Consider the following 22,246-nt stretch of genomic DNA (forward strand, 5'->3'; position numbering starts at 1 on the left):
GACGTTAAATTCTGTTGAACAACTTTTAGGTTTAAGTATTAGGTATAATATAGGTACTTACCTATAAAACTATTGTTAGGTTAACTCCTACATTCCCTACTAGTTATCACATAAAATATTGTTAGGTGTCACCACCTCGCAAATCAACAACACTAATATGAGTAATATGAATATGACCATTTTTAGTATTCCGATTGACTAGAAAAATAGTAAGAATAATAGTAGAAATTAAGTAACAACATATTTTTTTTACAATCAAAAAGAATTTGTAACTGGACCGTGAAGCTGTCCCGAAGAATGCTGAGCGCTTACAATATTGCGTACGATACGATCTTTCAAGTTGTAACCATGTCGCATCGCACAGTCATCAATTGAGTCAAAGCCAATAACGCTGTGAGTTACGTTGTTTACTACGGCAAGGTGGTAAGTGGCGGTGCATCGCACGTGTCCTCGGTTGGCCGGCCGCCAGGGTAACCAATAATGCTTTTATACGGGGACTGTTATACAAAACGCGGGAGAGAGTTACACTCAGTCGAGCCAGTATTACTTAAACACTGAAAGCTTGACCTAAGAATCGATTGACCCTCGAGTACCTAATTGTAGTTGGGCACCTAAATAATAATAACATCAAACTTGTCTTAAAGGGCCTCTGTGCTGTTGGCTTCGGCCCCACGCATGCATCCCAAAGGTCCGGGACCCTATGGTCCCGAGATATGGAAAGACATACAAATAAAAATAATTCAGCCTATATACGTCCCACTGCTGGGCACGGGCCTCCTCTCGTGCGCGAGAGGACTTGGGCTATAGTCCCCACGCTAGCCCAATGCGGATTGGGGACTTTACATAGGTACACCTTTTGAAATTATTCGCAGATGTATGCAGATTTCCTCACAATATTTGCCTGCCTTAAAATATGAAACGGTGCGTCAGATTATAATACTAATGCCACAAAACCCTTCGTAATTTGTCGATTTAGTTCAGATTGTTTTTTTGCAGATTAAATACATTCATGAATATTTTTGGGTAAAAAACAGCGTCTCGCTCGCACGAATACAGACAAATCGGACAAATCCGAGCGAAATGAACGCGCGAATGACAGCTAAGATATTATTCCAATAAGATTCGAATATTGTTTTGATATCAGGTACACGTTAGAATTGGCCTGATTGTAAGTGTCTGTGTGTCTCGCATTCTTTCTCGCGCGAGTCGTCCGCTCGCTGCCCGATCGGAATGTAGCGTGAAATCTGGAGCGGCCCGGAATAGTGTCCCTTATTCCCAACGAAACTGGGACCGGGAAGTCGGGATAAAATTAACGTGTTAGTCTGTTAGCAGAAAAACGGAAGCGGACAGTTTCGATTAACACGTTTAACAGGTTAGGTTACAATGACACGAAATAATTAAATAATCATCATCTTCCTCGCCTTGTCCCGGCATTTTGCCACGGCCATGGGAGCCTGGGGTCCGCTTGGCAACTAATCCCAAGAATTCGCATAGGTACCTACTACGTTTTTACGAAAGCGACTGCCATCTGACCTTCCAACCCAGAGGGTAAACTAGGCCTTAAATATTGGGATTAGTCCGTTTTCCTCACGATGTTTTCCTTCACCGAAAAGCGACTGGTAAATATCAAATGACGATACTTCGTACATAGGGACTGCAATCTCGATCTTGCAATTTCGAGATCTCGCGAGATCTCGCACGAATTTTCGAGATTCAATCTCGTTGACAGGAAATCTCGATTTTAGCAATCTTGGTCGAGAGCTTGATTAATATTTCCGAGATCTCGAACATTAATTATGAATTTGGCTTGCTTACCCTACATTTTTTTGTAAGTTGCTGAGAGCTTGTCAAAAATATCAACAGAGCATGTTACTCTGCTTACAATTTTGTATAATTAAAAATAATTATTACCACTTTTTCATAATTACATGCAAATTAGAGCTGCATATAATTATATACAAGGTGTCCCAAGAAGTAGTGATATACTGAAGCTGAGAGGTAGAGAACCTAGAGGGCTATCTGAATCACCCCCATGTATGTTCCGCGATTTTTCGTATTTTCGGAGTTATGAGTTTTTTTTAATTCCATTCAAAGATCTAACGATAGTAAATGTTACCATACTGAATTGGCCTATCTATCAGCTTAGCACACAAAAAAAATTAAGCATCTACCGCAATAATTCACGTCACCATAAATAAAAATCTCATCGTACTCGGCGATAGGTGAAAAATTAAAAAACTCATAACTCCAAAAATACGAAAAATCGCGGAACATACATGGGGATGATTCAGATAGCCCTCTAGGTAGGGTTGCCTGATCGAAAGGCGCTATTATCGGGAAAAAATATATTTTTTTCGGGATTTTGGGACTTAAATCGGGAAAATAAAGGCATTCAAATTTGTAATTGTATTAAAAACAACGATATTTTACATTATTGGCACTACATCAGCCGCTCTGCCCATAGACGTTTTTATATAAAAATTGTATAAATTCTTTGAGATCTTGAACAAACAAAAAAAATTCGCGGCGGCGAGCGGCTCGACGCGATGACAGTTCGGAATTTGAAATTATTGTTTTATAACGTGAAGCTGTTTTTCGGGACAATTTGCACTTTGTCGGGAATCGGGAACGCACGCTAAAAATCGGGAGAATCCCGCCAAATCCCGACCATCTGGCAACCCTACCTCTAGGTCCCAGCTTCAGTATATCACTACTTCTTGGGACACCTTGTATACCTACTTTTTTAATAAAAGTAGTTTTTTTTATTAAATGTTGATAATTTGTTATTTTTATCTTCAAAGTAAAACATGACGTACTAAATAAATAGTATATATGTATACGGAATTCTTCGTAATATTTGCTCATAATAACACATTTTTAATTACTTTGTCAAATCTCGATCTCGTCGAGATTAATCTCGATCTCGAAAGTGTGACCGCCGAGATCTCGAAACACCCTATCTCGATTCAGATTTTTCGTGCGAGATCTCGAATCGCCAATCTTGGTGCGAGATTGCATTCCCTATTCGTACATAAGTTCCGAAAAACTCATTGGTACGAGCCGGGGTTTGAACCCGCGACCCCCTGAACAAATACAGAAATAATAACTACAATATAACAATATACGTACATAGACACAGACAAAACTGCAAGTTCTTTAAACAAGAAAAAACAAGACCGAAGTGATCCCATAAGTGTTCCGTGAACAAAGTTTTGTACGGAACACTAAAAATTGGTTTCTAAGGTGCAGGTTCCTTAATTCCTTATAAAATGTCTATATTTAAGTACATAAGTTACGCAATTAATCACTTATTCAGCATCTTGAAGTGAAGAACTAGGTCAGTTAGTTACTGGTTAAGAAGTTGAGAACGCCTTACGTAAATAATGGACGTCCCCTTATGTAGGGTCAATACGGTCATCGGACTATTCATAAATTACGTCATTTCAATTTGGGGGGGGGGTCTGAACATCGGATGATGGCAGCATGACGTAGGAGGAAACGGGGTCCTTCGAAGCATGATTTTTGGATGATTTTAGGGGGGGGGGGGGGGTCAAAAATCGTCAAAAATAGATGACATAATTTATGGACAGCCCCCATGCAGCTGGTCATATTTTGCTTGCAAGATTTCACCTAAATAAACTACTAAATATTGCGAGTAAAATAAAAGCTTGTAAAAATAGATTGGATGAGACAGAGTTTTCAGCCCGATTACTCAGAGGCTCAGGAAAACACCTGGGCTTTGAAACGAGTCACGTATTTCAAGAGAAATAAAATGCGATTTTTATCGATAAGACCGTGTCCTCATTTGAGCAGTTAAGGCAAGTGTAGCTGACTCTTTATTGGCTTCTGAACGACTGGCATTATTTTGCATTCATACCTACGTAAACATATACTTAGTAACTTCCAATTAGTAACGTCTGAACTTATACGGGGAGTCAGCGCATAAAGTTTGTATTTGCTAGTCCTATCTACTACGGTCTGAAAATGTTACACTTGCCAACAATTCCCTTGATTCATTATCATCACTTAAAAATTACCTATTTATCAGCAGCATTTTTCATTTACTGCCAGATTATTCCATTTTTATTTCATTTTATGCAGCTAATAGTTACCTACATATCACGTTACCTATAAATTTATTTTGAATGAATTTAATAGCTAAGTATTAATTCAATCGTCGAAAATGTTGTACATATTTAATAATTATAATAAATATGACAACTAAGCCTTCGTCCAATAAGGATAAAATTTATAGAGTTTAATGCATGATAGAATGGGATAAGTATCTTTTAGCTACGCTGTATGTATCGAAGGAATAAAAATAGTGTTCAAATGGAGACACGTCCCAAGCCGGCCGTCGCGCGCATAATAATCGCTTTTGATTTGAGTTGAATGACTTTGTGGCCACTTTTGATGTTAATCAACATTATTTATACACAGTCTAAAGAATCTAAGTTATAGTTTAGATTTATTTTAATTTAGATTAGTTTAGTTTTTAATTTTATTATAAAGTAATTTTATATAGTTATAGCTCCAGGAGCACTTGTATATAAGTAGGTTATTAATAAACATTAGTTTTAGTTTTACATAAAGCACGTTATTTGATTCACATCTTTTTGGCACGGCACACGGAGTAGGTACTTAGGGCATACTGAAAATTCCGGTACTGGCCACTTAGAAAACATAAGTCGTCTCATATATCAGAATCCAGAAACTTTCAGTATGGCCCACGTATAAGTGCCTAATTAAGTATATTATATGTATTGATTAATTCGCGTAACACCGGTACCGGTACGTCCTTATCAGTTAGTTCCTCGTTACTCATTATCCATTATCTTTCACCTTGTACATGCAATATGCGTAATAATTATTCATCTATAAACATATTTAGTGCACTTAGGTAGGTATTATTAGTTTATTAGTTTTATTACGTTATATTATACATACTTACCTTCAAGGTAAAAACATATTAATAATTAAAAAAATATAAAAAAAATTCTCGTCGGGAAAACGCGTTTATTCATATTATTATCTACTATTTGTTTGAGGTTGACACTCACCCCTGCACCAATGGTGTAATTTCTTTATATTAGGTAATATTTTTAATACTCAATATTATTTTTATTTTCATCTTAATAAGTGTATCTTTATAATTTTCCTGGTAAATCGCCTAATGGCAGCTAGGTACCGAAACCAATAAATGCCCAATTCTGTCTACAACTACATAATAACAATGGATAATGGTATGTATGTATATTATTTCAAGCTCAAAAGTAATGGTGGCAAATAGTAGTTTCGTTTATGCAAACGACACCTAAAGTACATTCATTAGTAAGAACGTTGTTTTTACAATGGATAGTTTTAACTAATGCACTACCATTTTCTGTTTAGTATCTGTTATTTCTTTTCTTTTGATGATCTTGTCAGAGTCATAAGAGCATTTTTACATTGCTGATGCCATTATTAAGTAAAAAAAAATCATTTAATACCTAGGTAGGTAATTGTTTATTGTTCAAACGAAAGCGTTAATGCAATAACAAAAAAACTTGATGTTTCTCTAGCAGCTGACTTTCTCCAAGGGTCATCCGAAATCGGATATCGGATCGGACAATGTGAAAACTAATACTCTAATAGTGAAGTAACCAAATATGAATACATACTTATAAAGTGGAAATATAAGAAAATACATGTACCTACATCATAACAGAATGACGGCAGCTGATGTCACGCTAAGTGCTAATGCTATATACGTAATAGTCACCTTCGGTGTTAAAATAAATAAATCAGTAGGTAGGATACATCCGATGTTTTTATCAGTTGCGTTATTTGCGTTATAGGTACCTACCTCAAAAACATTCAGTAATCAGTCATTTAGGAAAATATTTTTATATAATTTATTGTACGTTAGGGCTTGTGCACAAATCACGCGAGGTTAGACAGGGGAGGGGGGGTCGCGAAAAATATGCATATTTTTCTACAGTGAACGAAACTGAGAAAAAAAACCTACCACATGAGTAGATACTTTTTCTCAGTTTCGTTAAATATAAATCTTCACTCTGCACTTCAAAATAGTGAGTCTATTTAACGAAAATAGAAAAATAAACAAGATTTTCTATATACAATACTATTTATCTTAAAATTAGGTCGATGAAAAAAATTCAAAAAAATACAATAGAGATGTCGCCAAAAACCTCACCAAATATCACCACGGGGGAGGGTGGGTCAAAAAGTAGCCGAAAACACCTCGCGTGCACAACCCCTTAACCATAGCTATGCTCCTACGTTTGACTATTTTAGATTTTTTGATTATTGTAAAAATTAGGTGTGAAAAAGATTTCATTATATTTTTAAATGCTCCTAAATCTTATAACAATTAAAAATTCGAAAAAATCGAACGTAGGGGCATAGCTGTAATTACCTATGTCAAAATATTTTTAATAATGTTAATATCCAGAGAGGATAACGATGACTGCGTTTGTATGAAAAGGGAATGGCGCGGGTCTTTCGTCTTAAGCTAGATCTGAAACACGGCAAGTCTCCCTGAAACCCTGACAAAGAACCAAAAATCCTGACCTGTCAGGGGAATCCTGCCGTAACATGGTAACCCTACTTGGGAGGAGTTGGGCGACCAAAGTGGCTCTGACTATGGTGTTTAAGGCATTAGGGTCCTAAAAATAACAATTCACTTTTATGCATTAGCCCATTTAGCCCATAACAGTCTACTTTAAGCAACTGTACTCATCCATAAAGTTAAACGTAAATGTACGCGCATGAGAAATTAAATTAATATTTTTGTAATGGCTCTGTTTTAATCCTGTCCTTAGGGTGATTGACCTCTCATATAAATACAAGGTTTATTTGCTAAAAAACCGACTAACTGTCAGTGCGATAATGCTTGCATACCTGTTGCATTTGCTTTAAAATAATTATACTCATAAAGTAAGCAAATTACAACAAATATAAATAGTTACTATAACACACTATCTACTGCAGAATAATATACCAATTTACAGTATTTACCAATACCTAACAATTGGCGAAAAACATATATGTATCATACCATAAATCATAAGCAACCTCGTGACTCAAGACTCCGAAATGTTTATGAAATGAAATAAAAAATCTTTGTTAATTTACTTGTTTATACCGGGTGTGGCCTGTAACATGAGCAAAAAATTAAACTGTAGGCTGTACTCCTCATACTGACCAACATTTGTTAAGCGACTTTTAAAAATAACTTGTGGTTTGATTTTTATTACACTTTAAAGTTTATTGTTAGACGCAATGTATTGCGAATTTTGTTATGTTTAAGGCATGACAAGCAACGTCAATCACAATAATATGGCGTGGCGATGGCGTCCATTGAAGATAATATTTATTTTGTATGAAAAATAGGGAGTCTAAATACTTCATAATTTTTAAAAGTTGTTGAACAAAAGTCTCACTGTTTGAGGAGTACAATCTATGTTTTAATTCTTTGCTCGTGTTACAGGCCACACCGTGTATATTTACACCATGGGTAATTAATTAAATAAATAAAAGAGCGCGCTGTGTGACTTTCAATCTAGGTTGGAGGTTCAAACCGGCGAGCTCAAACCAATGAGATTTTCGGAACGATATATCATTTGATATTTACCAGTTGCTTTTCGGTGAAGGACTAAGCCCAAAAAAGGCCTAGCTTTCTCTTTGGATTAGAAGGTCAGATGGCTTTCGACAAACTCGTGCCTACGCCAATTCTTGGGATTAGTTGCGTAGCGGACCCCAGGCTCCCACGAGCAGTGGCAAAAAGCCGGAATCGAAACCGCCAGGAAGATGATGATGTAATTAAATAAATCTAGAAGCTAGCTCTAAGTGGTAAGGAAATCCGAGCATGCTGCAGCAAACGGACAATGGCCAACTGGTTTTGGAGGACAAAGCAATTAATGCGACAGAGTGCGACGCGGCAGGCTTAAGTGATAATTGAAGACTCTTCCGCCTCTTGAAGGACCAAACACACGACCGCTTTTAAAGAACGAACGCGCAGACTCCGCTTAAGCTAACTTAGCAACGACTTGAATAAAGTTAGGGTGTGTCATAGTTTTTGAATGTGTATTTCGTTCAATAATATCTCCTCTACTAGGCATTTAAATTCTACTAATAGAATTAAAACGAGTGGTCAATATACCACTATTTAGATTCCCAATTTCTATTGCTCGTATCAAAAATTAGTTAACTGTTTTCCACCGATTTTCGAGTGACGAAATCGAGCGTTAGAATTTCAAAAATCGCCCTCCTAGTTTCTTATAATACCATAAGGTGTTCATCAACAGACATCGTGTGGACATCGTAAATTTTATAGCATTTTTGGTGCAGCGGAGTGGTTTTAACGGAATTGGTATAGATAATTCCAACTGAAATGGTAAATTAAGGTTAATATTAACGTAATTAACGCTAATTAATCATTAGGGTTGAAATTGTTTATACCCATTCCGTTAAAACAACTCCGCTGCACCGAAAATGCTATAACATTTACGATTTCTGTTCGTCAATTTACCATATAAAATAATTGTTTTGTACAATTTAAATTATTTAAACTCTAGCTTTTAGCATCGTGTAGAGTCCTTCTACGTTAACTTTGCTCTGAATTTCACCGAACCAAATGTGGAAGTGTTTTATTTTCATCATCAACAGATTTCGACACTTTTTCATATAGCCATGCTAGTTAGGTCCGACTCTAGCAGCATACCAGCAGAGTAGCGATCAAGAATTTGAATAATTTTGTTTGGAATACCTATGTGCCAGTTCGCTGCACAAATTTAATAATAACTTTATGAATATTATGTCACTCGTTACAACACCTGAGCATTATTTGGAACAGATAATTTTAGCTGAACGGCGCGGTGAGTAACACGCTATACGAGGAATAGATTAGTACTGAAGTTTCTTTGTTACCTACCAGTGGTAGGCTACCACATATGCGTAAACTTCCGAATATCTAATGAGTGACTTTAACTTAGTGTTGATCATCATTCTTTCAACTTATAAAAATAATTTCATAGAGATCTTTAAAATGAATAGGAAGTGGAAATTATACCACTCGATTCGATTCGATTCGATCGATGTTAAATGTCGTAAAAACGATAAAGTTGCTAAACAGCCTTATCGTTTTATGGTGTGGACGTATGGCGTAGTTAAGGTCTGCAGATTCAGCATTGAATTAAAAAAGCTAACAGATAGTTGTTATTGATACGGTAATCTACGAAAATAGTTTAACTTCTTTTATTTACATATGTACTTATATTAGAACAATGATAAGAAGGAACTAATGCATTGCATTAATATTAATCACCTTCGCAATTTGCAATTAATGAATACTTGTAGCTATATTCATATCCCAGTGAATTATGTAGTAGGTACCTACTTATAGCTATATTGTAATTTCTACTTACCCTATGCGGGGCCTGCAGCAATCGATGTACTGAGGCAATCTGGTACGACAGAGGTATGGTGGTGTTGAACGTGTGGTAGAGCGGCCTGGGCGGCTCCCGGACGTTGTACTCCATGAAAGGGTCCAAGTCATCCAAGTACTGCACGCGGCAAACGAACGAATCCGCCACCAGGTCCCGCATACTTCCATTTACCCTATCATTCACTTTAACTAGTTCAATCATTTTTTAATCTATCCTTAATTTTAAAAAGTCTATCAAATCACAGGCTGATATTTTGTATCACATTGTTACACTGAAATACGTTTTTGTGGGTAATTATTGCGGAGCCAGTATTTTTGAACATTAAAATAGCGGTTTACGGTTCCTCGATCTTGTATTTATATTTTATATTATATTATATTACTTATGTTAGGCGAATCGAATTCAGTTTTAGTTGAAATGCAATTTTCTATAATTAAAATTTGTCTGGGCATTAGCATATAATTATTATCCACCTAAATAAGTTGAATATGTTAACAAATGTACGTTGACTTGAACGTAATCTGGGCACAAACACGACTTTTCTCCAAGTTATGCGGCACACGTGAAGTCGCGATTCGCGAAGCACCAAGACTGGCGGGCGCAACGCAAACGCACGTGGACGACTGACGATAACGAATGTTATGTTTAGGTTTTTTACAACCGAATAAAAACGTGTTATCTTTGTAAATCCTTTCATGTATATAAGATGTTTTAGACACTAGCTTTTTACACAGCCGGTACATTAGCCCGTGGTTTGACTAATACCTCGTTTTAGACGTACGTAGGTAGGTGCCGGTGCCTATTGCGAAATGTTCACTGAAACGGGATGCGATGTAAATAAATAAATACATTAAATACTCCCACTCAACTTACGTATAGGTACGCTCGTGTTTCATATAGTAGGTACATACTCGTATTGTAAAGTATTAGACATAGATTGTAGATTTTCAGGGCACTCAGTGAAACTCAACCAGTGCAATCATTCTAAATCTCTAGGTCGAGAAATTTAAGAAATGAATAAAGAATCGTATAAAACATTTTCTTTTGATCGTAAATATAAGCTCTGTAGCGACGATTATTCGTTCTATCAACTTTTGGTGACATATTTCCACCCGGTTATTTTAATGGATTTGACCGGGTTCAATTCCCGGTTGAAAATCAACCAAATTACAACCAAAATAATTTAAAAGAGAAACCGTTTAACGTATTTTTTGTTACCATTAATTAACCTCTGACGAAAAAAGAGAGGGATTATAAGGTTAAAGGGGCGTCCATTAATTACGTAAGGGGTTTTTGAGGATTATTTGACTTGATTCTAATTAAAGATCAAATTTTAGATGCTGCAGCGGAAGAGCTAAAACGATGCTTAAAATGTGAAGTATCATAGGTTTGTGCATTATTTTGATTCAATGACCACTCAACATGGTGGCTGGCTGGCTGGTCGCTTTTGTGAAAAGAGGCCATGTGGCTATGTTACGGGTGACATGATATAGTTAGAGAATTTTTCATTCTTCAAAAAAATAGTGGTCATACGATTAAGGCGATGGAGATCCATGAAAATCACAGCCTTGTTGTTCTAATAACAATATGAGATCTCCTCAAGTGTACCTGCACATGGAAAATCAAGTGCACTTTATTTACTGCTAAGTGATTTAAAAAACATCAAAAACATTGTCGTGTCTTGTCTCCGGTGTTGAGGTCGTCGCCCCGGCACGGCGGCCGGCGCGCGCGCCCGCTCGCGGACGCATTCATTTGGCCCGGGAAAAACTATGGAAGCGATGATTAGTTATTTGAGGATGTGTGTCAAAAGAGCTTTATGGGTAACGCCAATGTAGGGTAATGTAGATCTGGATCCGATTTCGTGGAAAAATAATGGACTGACCGAGTAATCTAGTAAATAAGACTGTTTACGATAATTACGATAGTGACATTAATTTGTGACTAAGGTGGCCAAATGGAATGGTGTTCCAGGGATTCACTGTATTGACAGCTAGGCCAGCATTTGTTTCTGAAGCTGTCAAAACAATCTAATACATAACGCTAAAGCCTTAGTTACCGCCTTAGCTACTTTGGTAAATTTTATTGTGACAGGATAAAAGTACTGTGCGGAATAAAATGTTAGGTAGCTGCCATAATAGTGGTGTTTTTAACAGTTTATTGAACAGGCGCAATTTTAATTTACTTAATTCCAAATACTTTCTGCTGCACCTAGAATATTGTTGTTGTTGTCGATTCTGTCGGGACCGGTGTACGGTACGATTAATAGTGGCATTACCGAAATCATCTAACTAGTGAGGTAGTGACGTGGCTGCTACTCATAATTTCACTTGAATGGAGATTAAAAGTCTCTAATCTCTATAATCAACTCATTTCTGTTTATATAAGGCCTGACAATGAAAGTATTTTCTTTAGTTTAAAACAAAGAGCTATTCGCGTCAATTATAAAGGTCGATATATTGTGGAATCGTGATGCTCACTGACCCACGGCTTGACCTTTAAGCGACTGACGTCGGATCACGATCGTGCATAGACGGCTTTAGGTTTTTTGTATGTCATTTTATATTGACATTATTATTAGGTATTTACAAACTTCAAACGCGGCAAGCACAGATCTAGAATGTATCTAGAATCTAGCGGCCATCTTGAATGTAGAAACATACGTAAGGTTAGCGAACTGGTAAATACGAAAAGCTGCATTTAGGATGTACGGTGGCTCTAAGTGGTCATATCTTGGAATATACTGTTACAATTGCAAATAATTGGTAATTATTTTTAAATTGTTTTCTTTTATTGAGGTGTGCATTAAAGAGTTCTACGTGTAACTCTGACTGAATATTCGTCACTTTTCTCAAAAGTTGGGAGGAACTATTGGTTTCAAATCGTGAGATGTCGATAAAACAACCCAAACATATCTGGGTGGATTTCAGCACAAAAAATTTCACCATACAAAAAATTTTTTTTTTTAAATGTTTAATTTAACACGATTCTAGCTGGGTAAAGTAATGGGGGGCTGTATATTGAGGATATGTATGGTATTTATACAATCATTTGTGGCTTATATTTGAAGTTATCGCTTTCGGAAAATAAAAACGCAAGATGGTGATGACAACCATGGTATGGTAATGACTCTTTTATAGACGGTAATGACACTGCATGTACGGTAATGACGATTTGGGAACTAATTTACATATGTATTAAAAACGTATTAAAAAAACAAAAACTTTTTTTAATTGTAAGACTTTAGAACTTTAATAAACATTACAAATAACATGTTTTTGAACATAAGACTAGCTACATAAATTATTTTTAGAAAATTATAAAAAATACATTTTATTCATATAAATAATATTTTATAACAAGTATTTTTATTGTATAATTTTAAATAATTTATGTTCCGAAATAGGCAATTTATGTATTCATTAATTTTTTTGGGTTTTTTCAATGTTAAATCATATTAACAATATTGTACTCTTATTATCAGTTTAAACCCGCATCTTCTTTTATCTACTGCATAACTTGGTATTTATGTCATATTATAAAATTACTGGCTTACCAATGAGCTTAATTTTTATGATATATTACTTTTTTTTTTATAGTTTGATTCATTGCACAAGTTTGTATTTTTGTTGTTATAATTAATTAACTTTAAAAATAGCTATAATGATTTAAATCCATATACACGCTGAAATTTTTATCGTTTTGTTCCCGAAGCATAGAGGTTAGGTATCGATTATACAGTCAAATAAAATTGTCAAAAAAAATCTAGCTCTTCAAATGAAAAAAATAAGCAAGTGAAAAATCAGTTTCACGAAATGAGTAAAACACGTAGTAACACCGCTGACGTCACGTCGAAAAAGTCATAACCACAAGTCATAAGTCACAAGTCATAACCGCGGGACGTGCGGGGTGCGGGAGGGATAGCTCCTTAGAAAATCAGCACGAATGAAATCGCGGCGGCGGCGACGGTTTGAGGCGGCATTTTTCTGTGTTACTATTTATTCTCACGGCTTCGAGTTCTGTATTATTTTTTATTTATTTGGCAATTTTGAAACTAAGAGCTAGATTTTTTTTGACAATTTTATTTGGCTGTGTAATCGATACCTAACCACTACGCTTCGGGAACAAAACGATAAAAATTTCAGCGTGTATATGTTGTTTAATAGCTAAACATTAATATATAATCAGTGTTTTATAAGTTGCAAGACCCCTACTTGTAATGCATGTCATAAGTTACAAAATGTTAGGTATTGGGTCCGGTGACTACCCAATGGTATAATTATTAATTGCTGTAATTATATACATCAATTAATATAATATTATCAAAAAACATAAAGCCATCACGATAGTGAGCCAGTACCGTAGCCTATGGTCGCTTAAAACTTAATATATGTTGCTTGTTTAAATACTTTGTTTTAACACGACTAACATGCAATTACAGACTCTAAGTTGCACGATTTACATTATTAGATTATAAAAAAAAAACATTTGTATGTTCTAAGTTCTAAATGACCTAAATTTTGCCTACTTCAGTCAAAATGTTAATTAAAAACTAAGCATCCTCTAGTGTGAAAGAAATAGTTATATCTTCTTCTACATTTATTCTACATTTATAAGGTAGACATTATATAGTGTTAGAAGACATAGAGAACGTTTTTCAAACATACAGCTTAATTTCATAATGAATTATAGCAAAATAACTAGAAAAGTTTCTGAGAACCGTCATCACCATACACATGAAATCATCGCCGGTCGTCATTTTTTCCCGGTGATGATGGGTATGGTGATGACGATTTGAGAGTTTCTTGTTTTTATTTCTAGAATACGAATAATAGTAGTTAATGTCTATGCTACACAATAAACTTCATGTAGTTTGCCATTCATTTCAGTAATTATTTCTAATATATCATTTGTAACTTTTTTAAACCAAAGCATAACGGTGATGATGCTCTGTTGTGACAAACTACGTTTTACAAATTTGTTCGTAATATTTCTCACGATTCAGTGATGTGACTTTATAGTGAAATCATTTTTGGCATTCTATACTAAAGTGAAAAATAGGGCAAGGACCTTTAGCGGTATTTCGTTGTTCATACACTGAGATAAGCTCACATTGACATTACCATGACGGTGTTGACGAATATTCGTGACAAAATTTTAAATATTTTTAAATGTACTTTCTCGGTGAAGGAATTATTGCATATTTTTTCATGTGTTAAACAACAACATGGAAAAGATATAAGTAAAAGAAAAATCGCAATCGTACGATAGGTATGCTATAATTTTCACTGCAAACAAAAAGGTTCAGATTTTTCCGGTCGACGGTGATGATTTTAGACACATAAAACATTTTATATAAAAAAAACTATTAAGTTATTGGAGATGGTAATTGAAGGAACATGAAGATAATAGTTCTTAAAAACATATAAAAAAGTTGCAACTCGCACAACCTACTAGTTTTTTTTATAAAGACCGAACCATAAGTTTTCGCTGGATTTTGAAATCCACCCATCTGCCTCTAGTTTCAAGATATTTTGTCCCAGAGCACGATTATAGACGTGTTGAGACATGACAGTATTCGGCAGTACGCGTCATCAGGTGTGCTATTCCAAAAGCTCGGAAGTCGAACTCTCAGAAGACCGGATTGATTTCATGCTTTCAAGTTCCCCACAGTGTTTACGGATTTTGATGTCACGTTTACTCTGGTTATCCTGGGCGTTCGACTCGCAAAGCATTGGAAATAAACGGCCAGGCCGTATTCTGTCTATTCTATTCTAATTTTGAGCAGCTTACGTAATCGTGCGGGTCGCCGTTGTGCAATGATTGCAGAATGGATATTCTGCGTAGGTACCTCCGTGTTCGAAGGAGCGACATGTTTATATGTAGGCAGTATAAGGACTATTGCACGTAATCAAGTGAAATACTAGGCAAATAAGGCTATCGCGAGTACCATTGCCTAGAATACTAAATTGAAAATGTTTGCAAACTATCGATCCGATCTGAACAGCCATGCGAGAACCACACAGCTGTTGAGATCACTTAACTGTTATGGAGTTCACTAATGTACAAAACGTCAAATTTTTGGATACAGGGCCTACCGCGAAAAACGAAATGGCTCTTGCATATTCGACCGATAGAGAGGCAGAGCTACCTAAAGAAATTCGATTTTCCTTTTGCGCGGTGTAGGGCCACAGACACGACGTAAAATCAAGAGTGACAAGTATTTGAATGAAGCAGGTCGTTTAGTCATGTTAAGAGAAATTTATTCTTTTATTTTACATTCAGATCATAGTCGTTACCTTGGAATAGAGTTAGCGCATTTTGTAAATGTTACCTACAGAGATATTTCTACGCGATTATCATAGGTACCTATAAAAGTTGTTTGGTGTGAAAATTATCATCACTTTATGTCGTTATGACCCGGAATCACCCGTATAGTTATGCTAAGCCTCTTGAAAATATTCGCCTGTTCATATTAAGTGTGCCTCGTTGTGTTTCGTGAGTGAGATGGCTGTTCCAGTTTCTGTGTATTTTTAAGCTTAATGTTCTTAGCTGAACCCAAAATAAAATGCATTTCTGCTCAGTTTACGTAACAGAGTGATTCGATCCACAAATCAGCAAGGGCTATTTGTGTACCTACGTGCTCAGTACCGTCTTTACCATAAGGGCACACGGGGCCCGTGCCCAGGACCCCATCCTCAGGGGGCCCCGAAGGACAGACAATAACAGTATATTAGATTACCCATAATAAATAGAAGATCATAGTCAAAAAAATATAGTTTATTTCGCTTTCTTTACTTTCCAAATCGGCCCCAAATTCTTATGTGCCCAAGGCGCCGATTTTTGAAATCGACCGCTCGATTTCGTATATTTCGTTCAATAATATCTCCACTACTAGGCATTTAAATTCTACTAATACAATTGAAAAGGAGTGGTCAATACCACTAGATTCCCAATTTCTATCGCTCGAATTTCAAAAATTAGCGTTCGCCGTTTTCCACCGATTTTCGAGTGAGGAAATCGAGCGATCGAAATTCAAAAATCGGCCCCCAGGGGCCCCAGCATAGTTTAAGACGGCCCTGTACGTGCTGTACGAATATGTAAAATTAAAATAATATTTTATATTTGTCGTCTGACAATCAAAATATTTACTTCTTACAAACCACAAAGCAAAATTGTTGAATGATTGGCGTAGTTATGATATTATCTAGCTGGCGTACCTCTAGAAATAGTAATTTATAATGATAAAATAATTGTATTATCACTTATATTATAGACCTTATAAAACAAAGTCCCCCGCCGCGTCTGTCTGTTTGTGTTTGTAATTGTATGTTTGTTCCCGATAAACTCAAAAACTACTGAACGGATTTTCATGATGCGGTTTTCACCTATCAATAGAGTGATTCTTGAGGAAAGTGTATAATTTGTTAACCCGTGCGAAGCCGGGGCGGGCCACTAAAGAGCATTTTCTGTCCGATCCAATATCGGATATCGGAGGATCTTTGGAGAAAAAACAACTGCTAAAAAATGCCCTAATATGGCATCAAGTGCTTTTATTTTTGAAAAGACGTTTTTTTTTGAACAACAAACAATAATTAAATGTATAAAAAATATAAAAAGGCATTTTTTACTCTTTGCTTCATTGAACTCGTACCCGACATCCAATATCGGAACGGGCAGTGTGAAAACGCTTTTAAGGTAAACGGCTACAATAAATGTGGCAATTTTATAAGGTGCCGCCATATCGATAAAGACATTTTGGAATTGTATCTTAAGTTATTTAAATACAAGAATTGAATACGAAATATGTAAATGTATGTGATACAAATATAAGAACATTTCATCTCCGGTGAGGTGTTACCATACTCGTATTCCTTAACCACATTCCTAGTTAGCATAACACTGGATCTTAAAACAAACACAATACTTAACGATGTTTCAAAGAGATCCTATAAAGATTGAAATGTAAAACCAATTTCTATACGACCACAATAGTGCTTCTCTTCATGTTACATGCGGTCGTTAAAATCAATATACATACATCCATCTTCCTAACCGACTGCGAGCTCGTCCCTACGTGGTATTGTTCGATCCTTAGTAATAAATAATAATTGAAATGATGAGTATTTTTTTCATGTTGTGAATTGAACAGGATTCTTGAGGATCAAATGTCTATGAGTTTCTATTGTCTAAGAGTCTAAGTAATGCTAATAAGTCAAAAATGCGTCTCAAAGTTCAATTTATTTGTATAAACTTCGAAATTTTGTTATACCTAATATACGGTGAACGGTTTCGATGTCACTTCTACTTTAAAGAACGCAGTTCGGACACTAAATATTGTCATAAATGCAAGAAAAACTCATACAAAATCAAACTATAACATTGATTTTGATACTTAATTACGTATTGAGCTCGTATTGAATTTGTGAACCGTAGTTGTACCTATTGGGTAGTTTTTATCAATAATTTGTTAGCTGTCTAATATGTATTTAAATAAAATAATATTAAATAATAATATTTAGTATTTAATTAAATAATATTTAGGTAAATAAAGGTAATAAAATAAATTCGCGATAGACCCGTCTATAAATGTGTTTACTATGTGTTGTTAGCTGTAGTCATAAATAGCATTTTTTTTTGTCCAATTTATAGGTTGGGTACGCCGCACCGTCGGATGGATTTCATGTCGTGATAACATTAGGTTATTTTGTATATTTAATTAATAACTAATAGCATACCTAACCTACCTAATAATAATGCTTTAATACTAGTACTTACACCGTTTTAGCGCGCGCACCCACGACCGGGGGGTATAACAGTACCCTAAGACGAAGGTTCCGTACCGTCTGTCATTAGATCGTACTTAATTAAGCGTAGCCAACTTAGAATGAAGGCTTAGCGGTTACCTGTACACAAGTCTATGGTGCGAGTACCCATAGATAATCTGATTACTATTAGAGATTTGCTCACCGCAACGTTGTTCCCGAATTGCCAGTTGAATAAAAGCTTCAAACTGGTGGTTTTAGGCTCTTTTACCCGACTGGTCAAGCTCGAAAGAAGATTAGCTTATTCGTTTTTATATTCCTAGACAAGGGTACATATGTTTGTTGTACTGTAGTATTTTAACTATTACCTACTGAGCAATTTTTATGTCACTGGTGTGATTCAATATATCTTATGCCCCGGGTTACATTTTAGCCTTACAAAAAGGAGAAAGTTAGATCTACAATTGTATACTTTGTTTGACTTTATGAAAGTAAATATTAGAACAATCGATGGATTGCCACATACTTATAAATATAAAACTGTTGAAACAGTTGGTTGAAATTATTCACAACTTGTGGAAAAGTCGTTCGCTTAGCAACTTTTGTTGCTGACTGTACCATCAGGGCCGGCGTCCCGAAACCAAAACAAGTAAACCGAACGTGTGCACTCCAAGTTAACGTTCCTGGGTGCTTATCGCTGGAGGGATTCCTCGCGTCACGGCGCACGTGGACGACGTGGAGTGACGTGCCGCGCTAACGAGATTGGCCGTGACACCGGGCAGCGCAAGCCAGGAGCGTACGCGATTTAACAATCACAGATCACAGTGAACACCGCTTGGGCTTTTGTTGGGATGCTCCCTTACGTCACGGGGCATATAAACCAAACGTGTGCACTCCAAGGTAACAATCTCGGGTGCTTATCGCTGGATGGCACGTGTAGTGGCGCTAATGAGATTGGCCGTGACATCGGACCAGCGCAAGCCACGAGCGGGCACGATTGAGAGAGACCTCACACTAGCGTCTTCTGAGCGTTGTCGTCTATGGAAAATAGTGTCGCTGTGCAGTTGCGCTAACGTTGCGTCGAGCAGCAGCCATAACAATCACAGTGGACGCGCCTTTTCGTAGGGAGGGAGCCCTGGAAATATGGAGAGTGATGTCTCACACTAACGAAATTTGTCGTAACTTCGGCCGGCGCAAATTATGAGTGGGAGCAATAGTTAAATTCACGGTGTCTACGCTTTTCGCTGGGAGGATTGTTCGTGTCATGATGAACGTAGAGTGACGTCTCGCGCTAATGAGATTGGCCGTGACATCGGCCCGGCGCAAGCCATGAGCGAACGCGATTGTTAAAATCATGGCGGGCATGACTTGTTACTGAGACGGAATCAAGGGAATTTTCAACATAGAAATTACCGCATTAATATAATGGGAGATAAATAAATTATTGAAGTAAGGTTCTATAACCGGAAACTGTAAAATCAAAATCGCTTTAGGACTCGCGAAGTTTTTTCTGCAAAATATGTGACCAATCGACTTTACTTTTAAATCGTTATAGCTCGTAGCTTGTGTCCTCGATGTTACCTCTAGCAAGGTCGTAACACAAGCCGGCCAAGTACTTAAGCCACTTTAGACAGATTTTATATTTAGACAACAAGGAGAAATTAAATTAAAATAACATTACCTACATTTACGTGTAGAGGAGGTTATTAATACCTACCCTATTTTTTTTATCAGCGTCACTTCTTTTTTTAACCCATGCTAAATTGCAGCTTTCTAGCACTAGCCTGCAGTCAGTGAGCTAAGCCGAGGACGGACAGACAGACAGCAGACGGACATGGCGAAACTATCAGGGTTCCTCGTTGCCTATACGGAATCCTAAAAACTTCAGATATCTCGCGTCTGTGTAGTTTTGTACAAATATGGAAGATCTATTTGAACGTTGAATTCAGAAGTAGGTACTTGAAGATATTTTATAAAGCTTATGTGCAATAATTATCAACCCCCTTATTTATAAAACTTTACAAGCCTCAATTACTTAATTTATATTCCTTTCTTACAAATACTTAACTCAAAATGACAGATCAATAATTATTTATTGAAGCTTGTAGTGCATTTATGAATAACGCCAAACATATATGCTTCATTTACAATATTTTTTGTAACTAACTTCTTAATACTGTTAATACACGTTGGGATCAAAGGATCCGCCGTTTCCAAGTTTAATACGTTATAACCGTTCGAACCAGATGCAAATAAATGAGCAAAAACCTCAGGCTACTCCGGCGAGACGAGCTCAAGCTCAAAGTAGTAACTCAACTAAATCCTCGACAACTTAGGCCGTTACAGCGTTACGTGCAACTGTCCCGTTGGGTGACACGTTTTACACGACCCCTAAGGTTATTCTTCAATTCCCAGAAAATTCTAAAAACACCGGCACATGAGAAACGATAGACAATGCTGTTCTACTGCTTTTTAATGACGTGTTTTTGAATTGCATGCGACAAGCGACGCTTTACTATCAGTCAGTCGTGCCGAGTGTTTAGTTTTTTCACATTGCGTGTTTATTTAAATGTACCTACTTAGATAATGTACTTCCTTATAGCATCAAGATGAAATGCAAATTTAAATTTCGAGGTAGCATATAAACATGGTATGAAATAGGATAGTTTCAGTAACAATGTTTACCTAATGATAAGGCGTTTTATATTTGGTACCTACCTATGTATCGGTATCTTAATCTTCATCCACCTACACGTATTGTAAGAAATTTAAGAAACTACTAAATGATGGACACTATTCATGTAAAATATTAACAGTTTTAACCCTTTTTAAAATTATATCGTTGTATTTCTACACGTAATAAAAACAAATGCATCCAAAAACAGGGATGAAGTCATCTAACGTCTTCCAAGAGATGACGTAAGCTTTATCTACGCGCAGGGGCAAAAAGATCAATAACGTCATAAATCATTTAAATAAGTCAACGAACCGCTGCTTAAAATTCAAGCATGTTCTTTACGACTACATTAACAAGTCTTCATAATCTGTAATCCTCTTCGGCCAGATTAACGGCAGGATGTACTGACATTGTCCTTGGCTAACTATGTGGTACCGTAATTCCGTAGTCTATTATGCTATGCTCGGTAAGGGGGGTTAAGAATCTCCCAGCAAGCTCGGTTCTCCATACAAACGTAGTTACGCTCTATTTTAAAACGACTTGCTAGATTGCTCTGAAACTTTGTAACTACTTACAAGGATAAGGGTTATCTAGATCTGTAATTACTTTATGTAGCTTCAGATACCATGGTTAAAAATATACAGCGATTTTAAGTTTTTCATACAAAACTTGTTTTTGTTCTATTTCGTTTGTTTTATAAGCTGGAGTTATAAAATCTAATTAAGTACTGAACTAGATATGTATACCTCATGTCCTTGTATGTGTAAAGTTTCAATACAATTGGACACATACATACTTAGTTTTCAAATGAGAACGAAACTCCGTTTGTATGCAAAGGTAAAATCATCCGAGCTTGCTGGGGACTCTTAAGGTGACATATGTATATACACAGCCATAAATTGCACGTGTTTGGTTTTACCCGACTACGGCAAAGTCGAGAGGAAGAGATATGATTTTATCAGTCAGGTTAGCAGCACAAATGCCATATCGAATGGTCAGCTTTTAAATCTTTAAGTTTATCAAAACTACGTTTAATGATCCAGTAATACAGTCGGCATCAGATATCTATAAGCGGTCAAGGTGTTCCTTAATAACTGAACAGCCTCCATCATCAAGACGTTAAAGTGCATGTTCATTGTTCAGATATTTTTGAGCACCTTGGCCGCACCGATATATTAGATGGCGACTGTACCTACAGTAAATCAATTGTTACAACAATTAGTTATTACGAGCTCGGTGCATCGTTAAATCGGTTAAATTTAGTAATATATAGATATGTTTTAGCAAACGAGATCTTACGAAACATCGGTCGGTACTGAATTTGGGTTCTGTGAGAACATACGATATGGCTCATCATA

General features: G+C 36.3%; 1 protein-coding gene and 1 long non-coding RNA gene across 4 annotated transcripts in view; both read right to left on the minus strand.

The window, feature by feature from the left end:
* Window positions 1–22,246, minus strand: part of LOC134804163 (uncharacterized) — a 157,235-nt gene that overhangs the window by 64,053 nt on the left and 70,936 nt on the right. The gene's annotated exons all lie outside the window — the stretch shown is intronic.
* Window positions 1–22,246, minus strand: part of LOC134804035 (FH1/FH2 domain-containing protein 3) — a 90,300-nt gene that overhangs the window by 17,618 nt on the left and 50,436 nt on the right. Inside the window, exon 2 of one of the 3 annotated variants that reach the window (XM_063776907.1) lies at window positions 9,429–9,720. The exons of the other annotated variants lie outside the window; for them this stretch is intronic. Coding sequence (XP_063632977.1) covers window positions 9,429–9,650 — 222 coding nt within the window. The 5' untranslated portion in view covers window positions 9,651–9,720. The remainder of the gene's footprint in view (window positions 1–9,428; window positions 9,721–22,246) is intronic. 3 annotated transcript variants of the gene reach the window in all.

Source organism: Cydia splendana, chromosome Z (genome assembly GCF_910591565.1).
Source record: "Cydia splendana chromosome Z, ilCydSple1.2, whole genome shotgun sequence".
NCBI classification, from domain to species: domain Eukaryota; kingdom Metazoa; phylum Arthropoda; class Insecta; order Lepidoptera; family Tortricidae; genus Cydia; species Cydia splendana.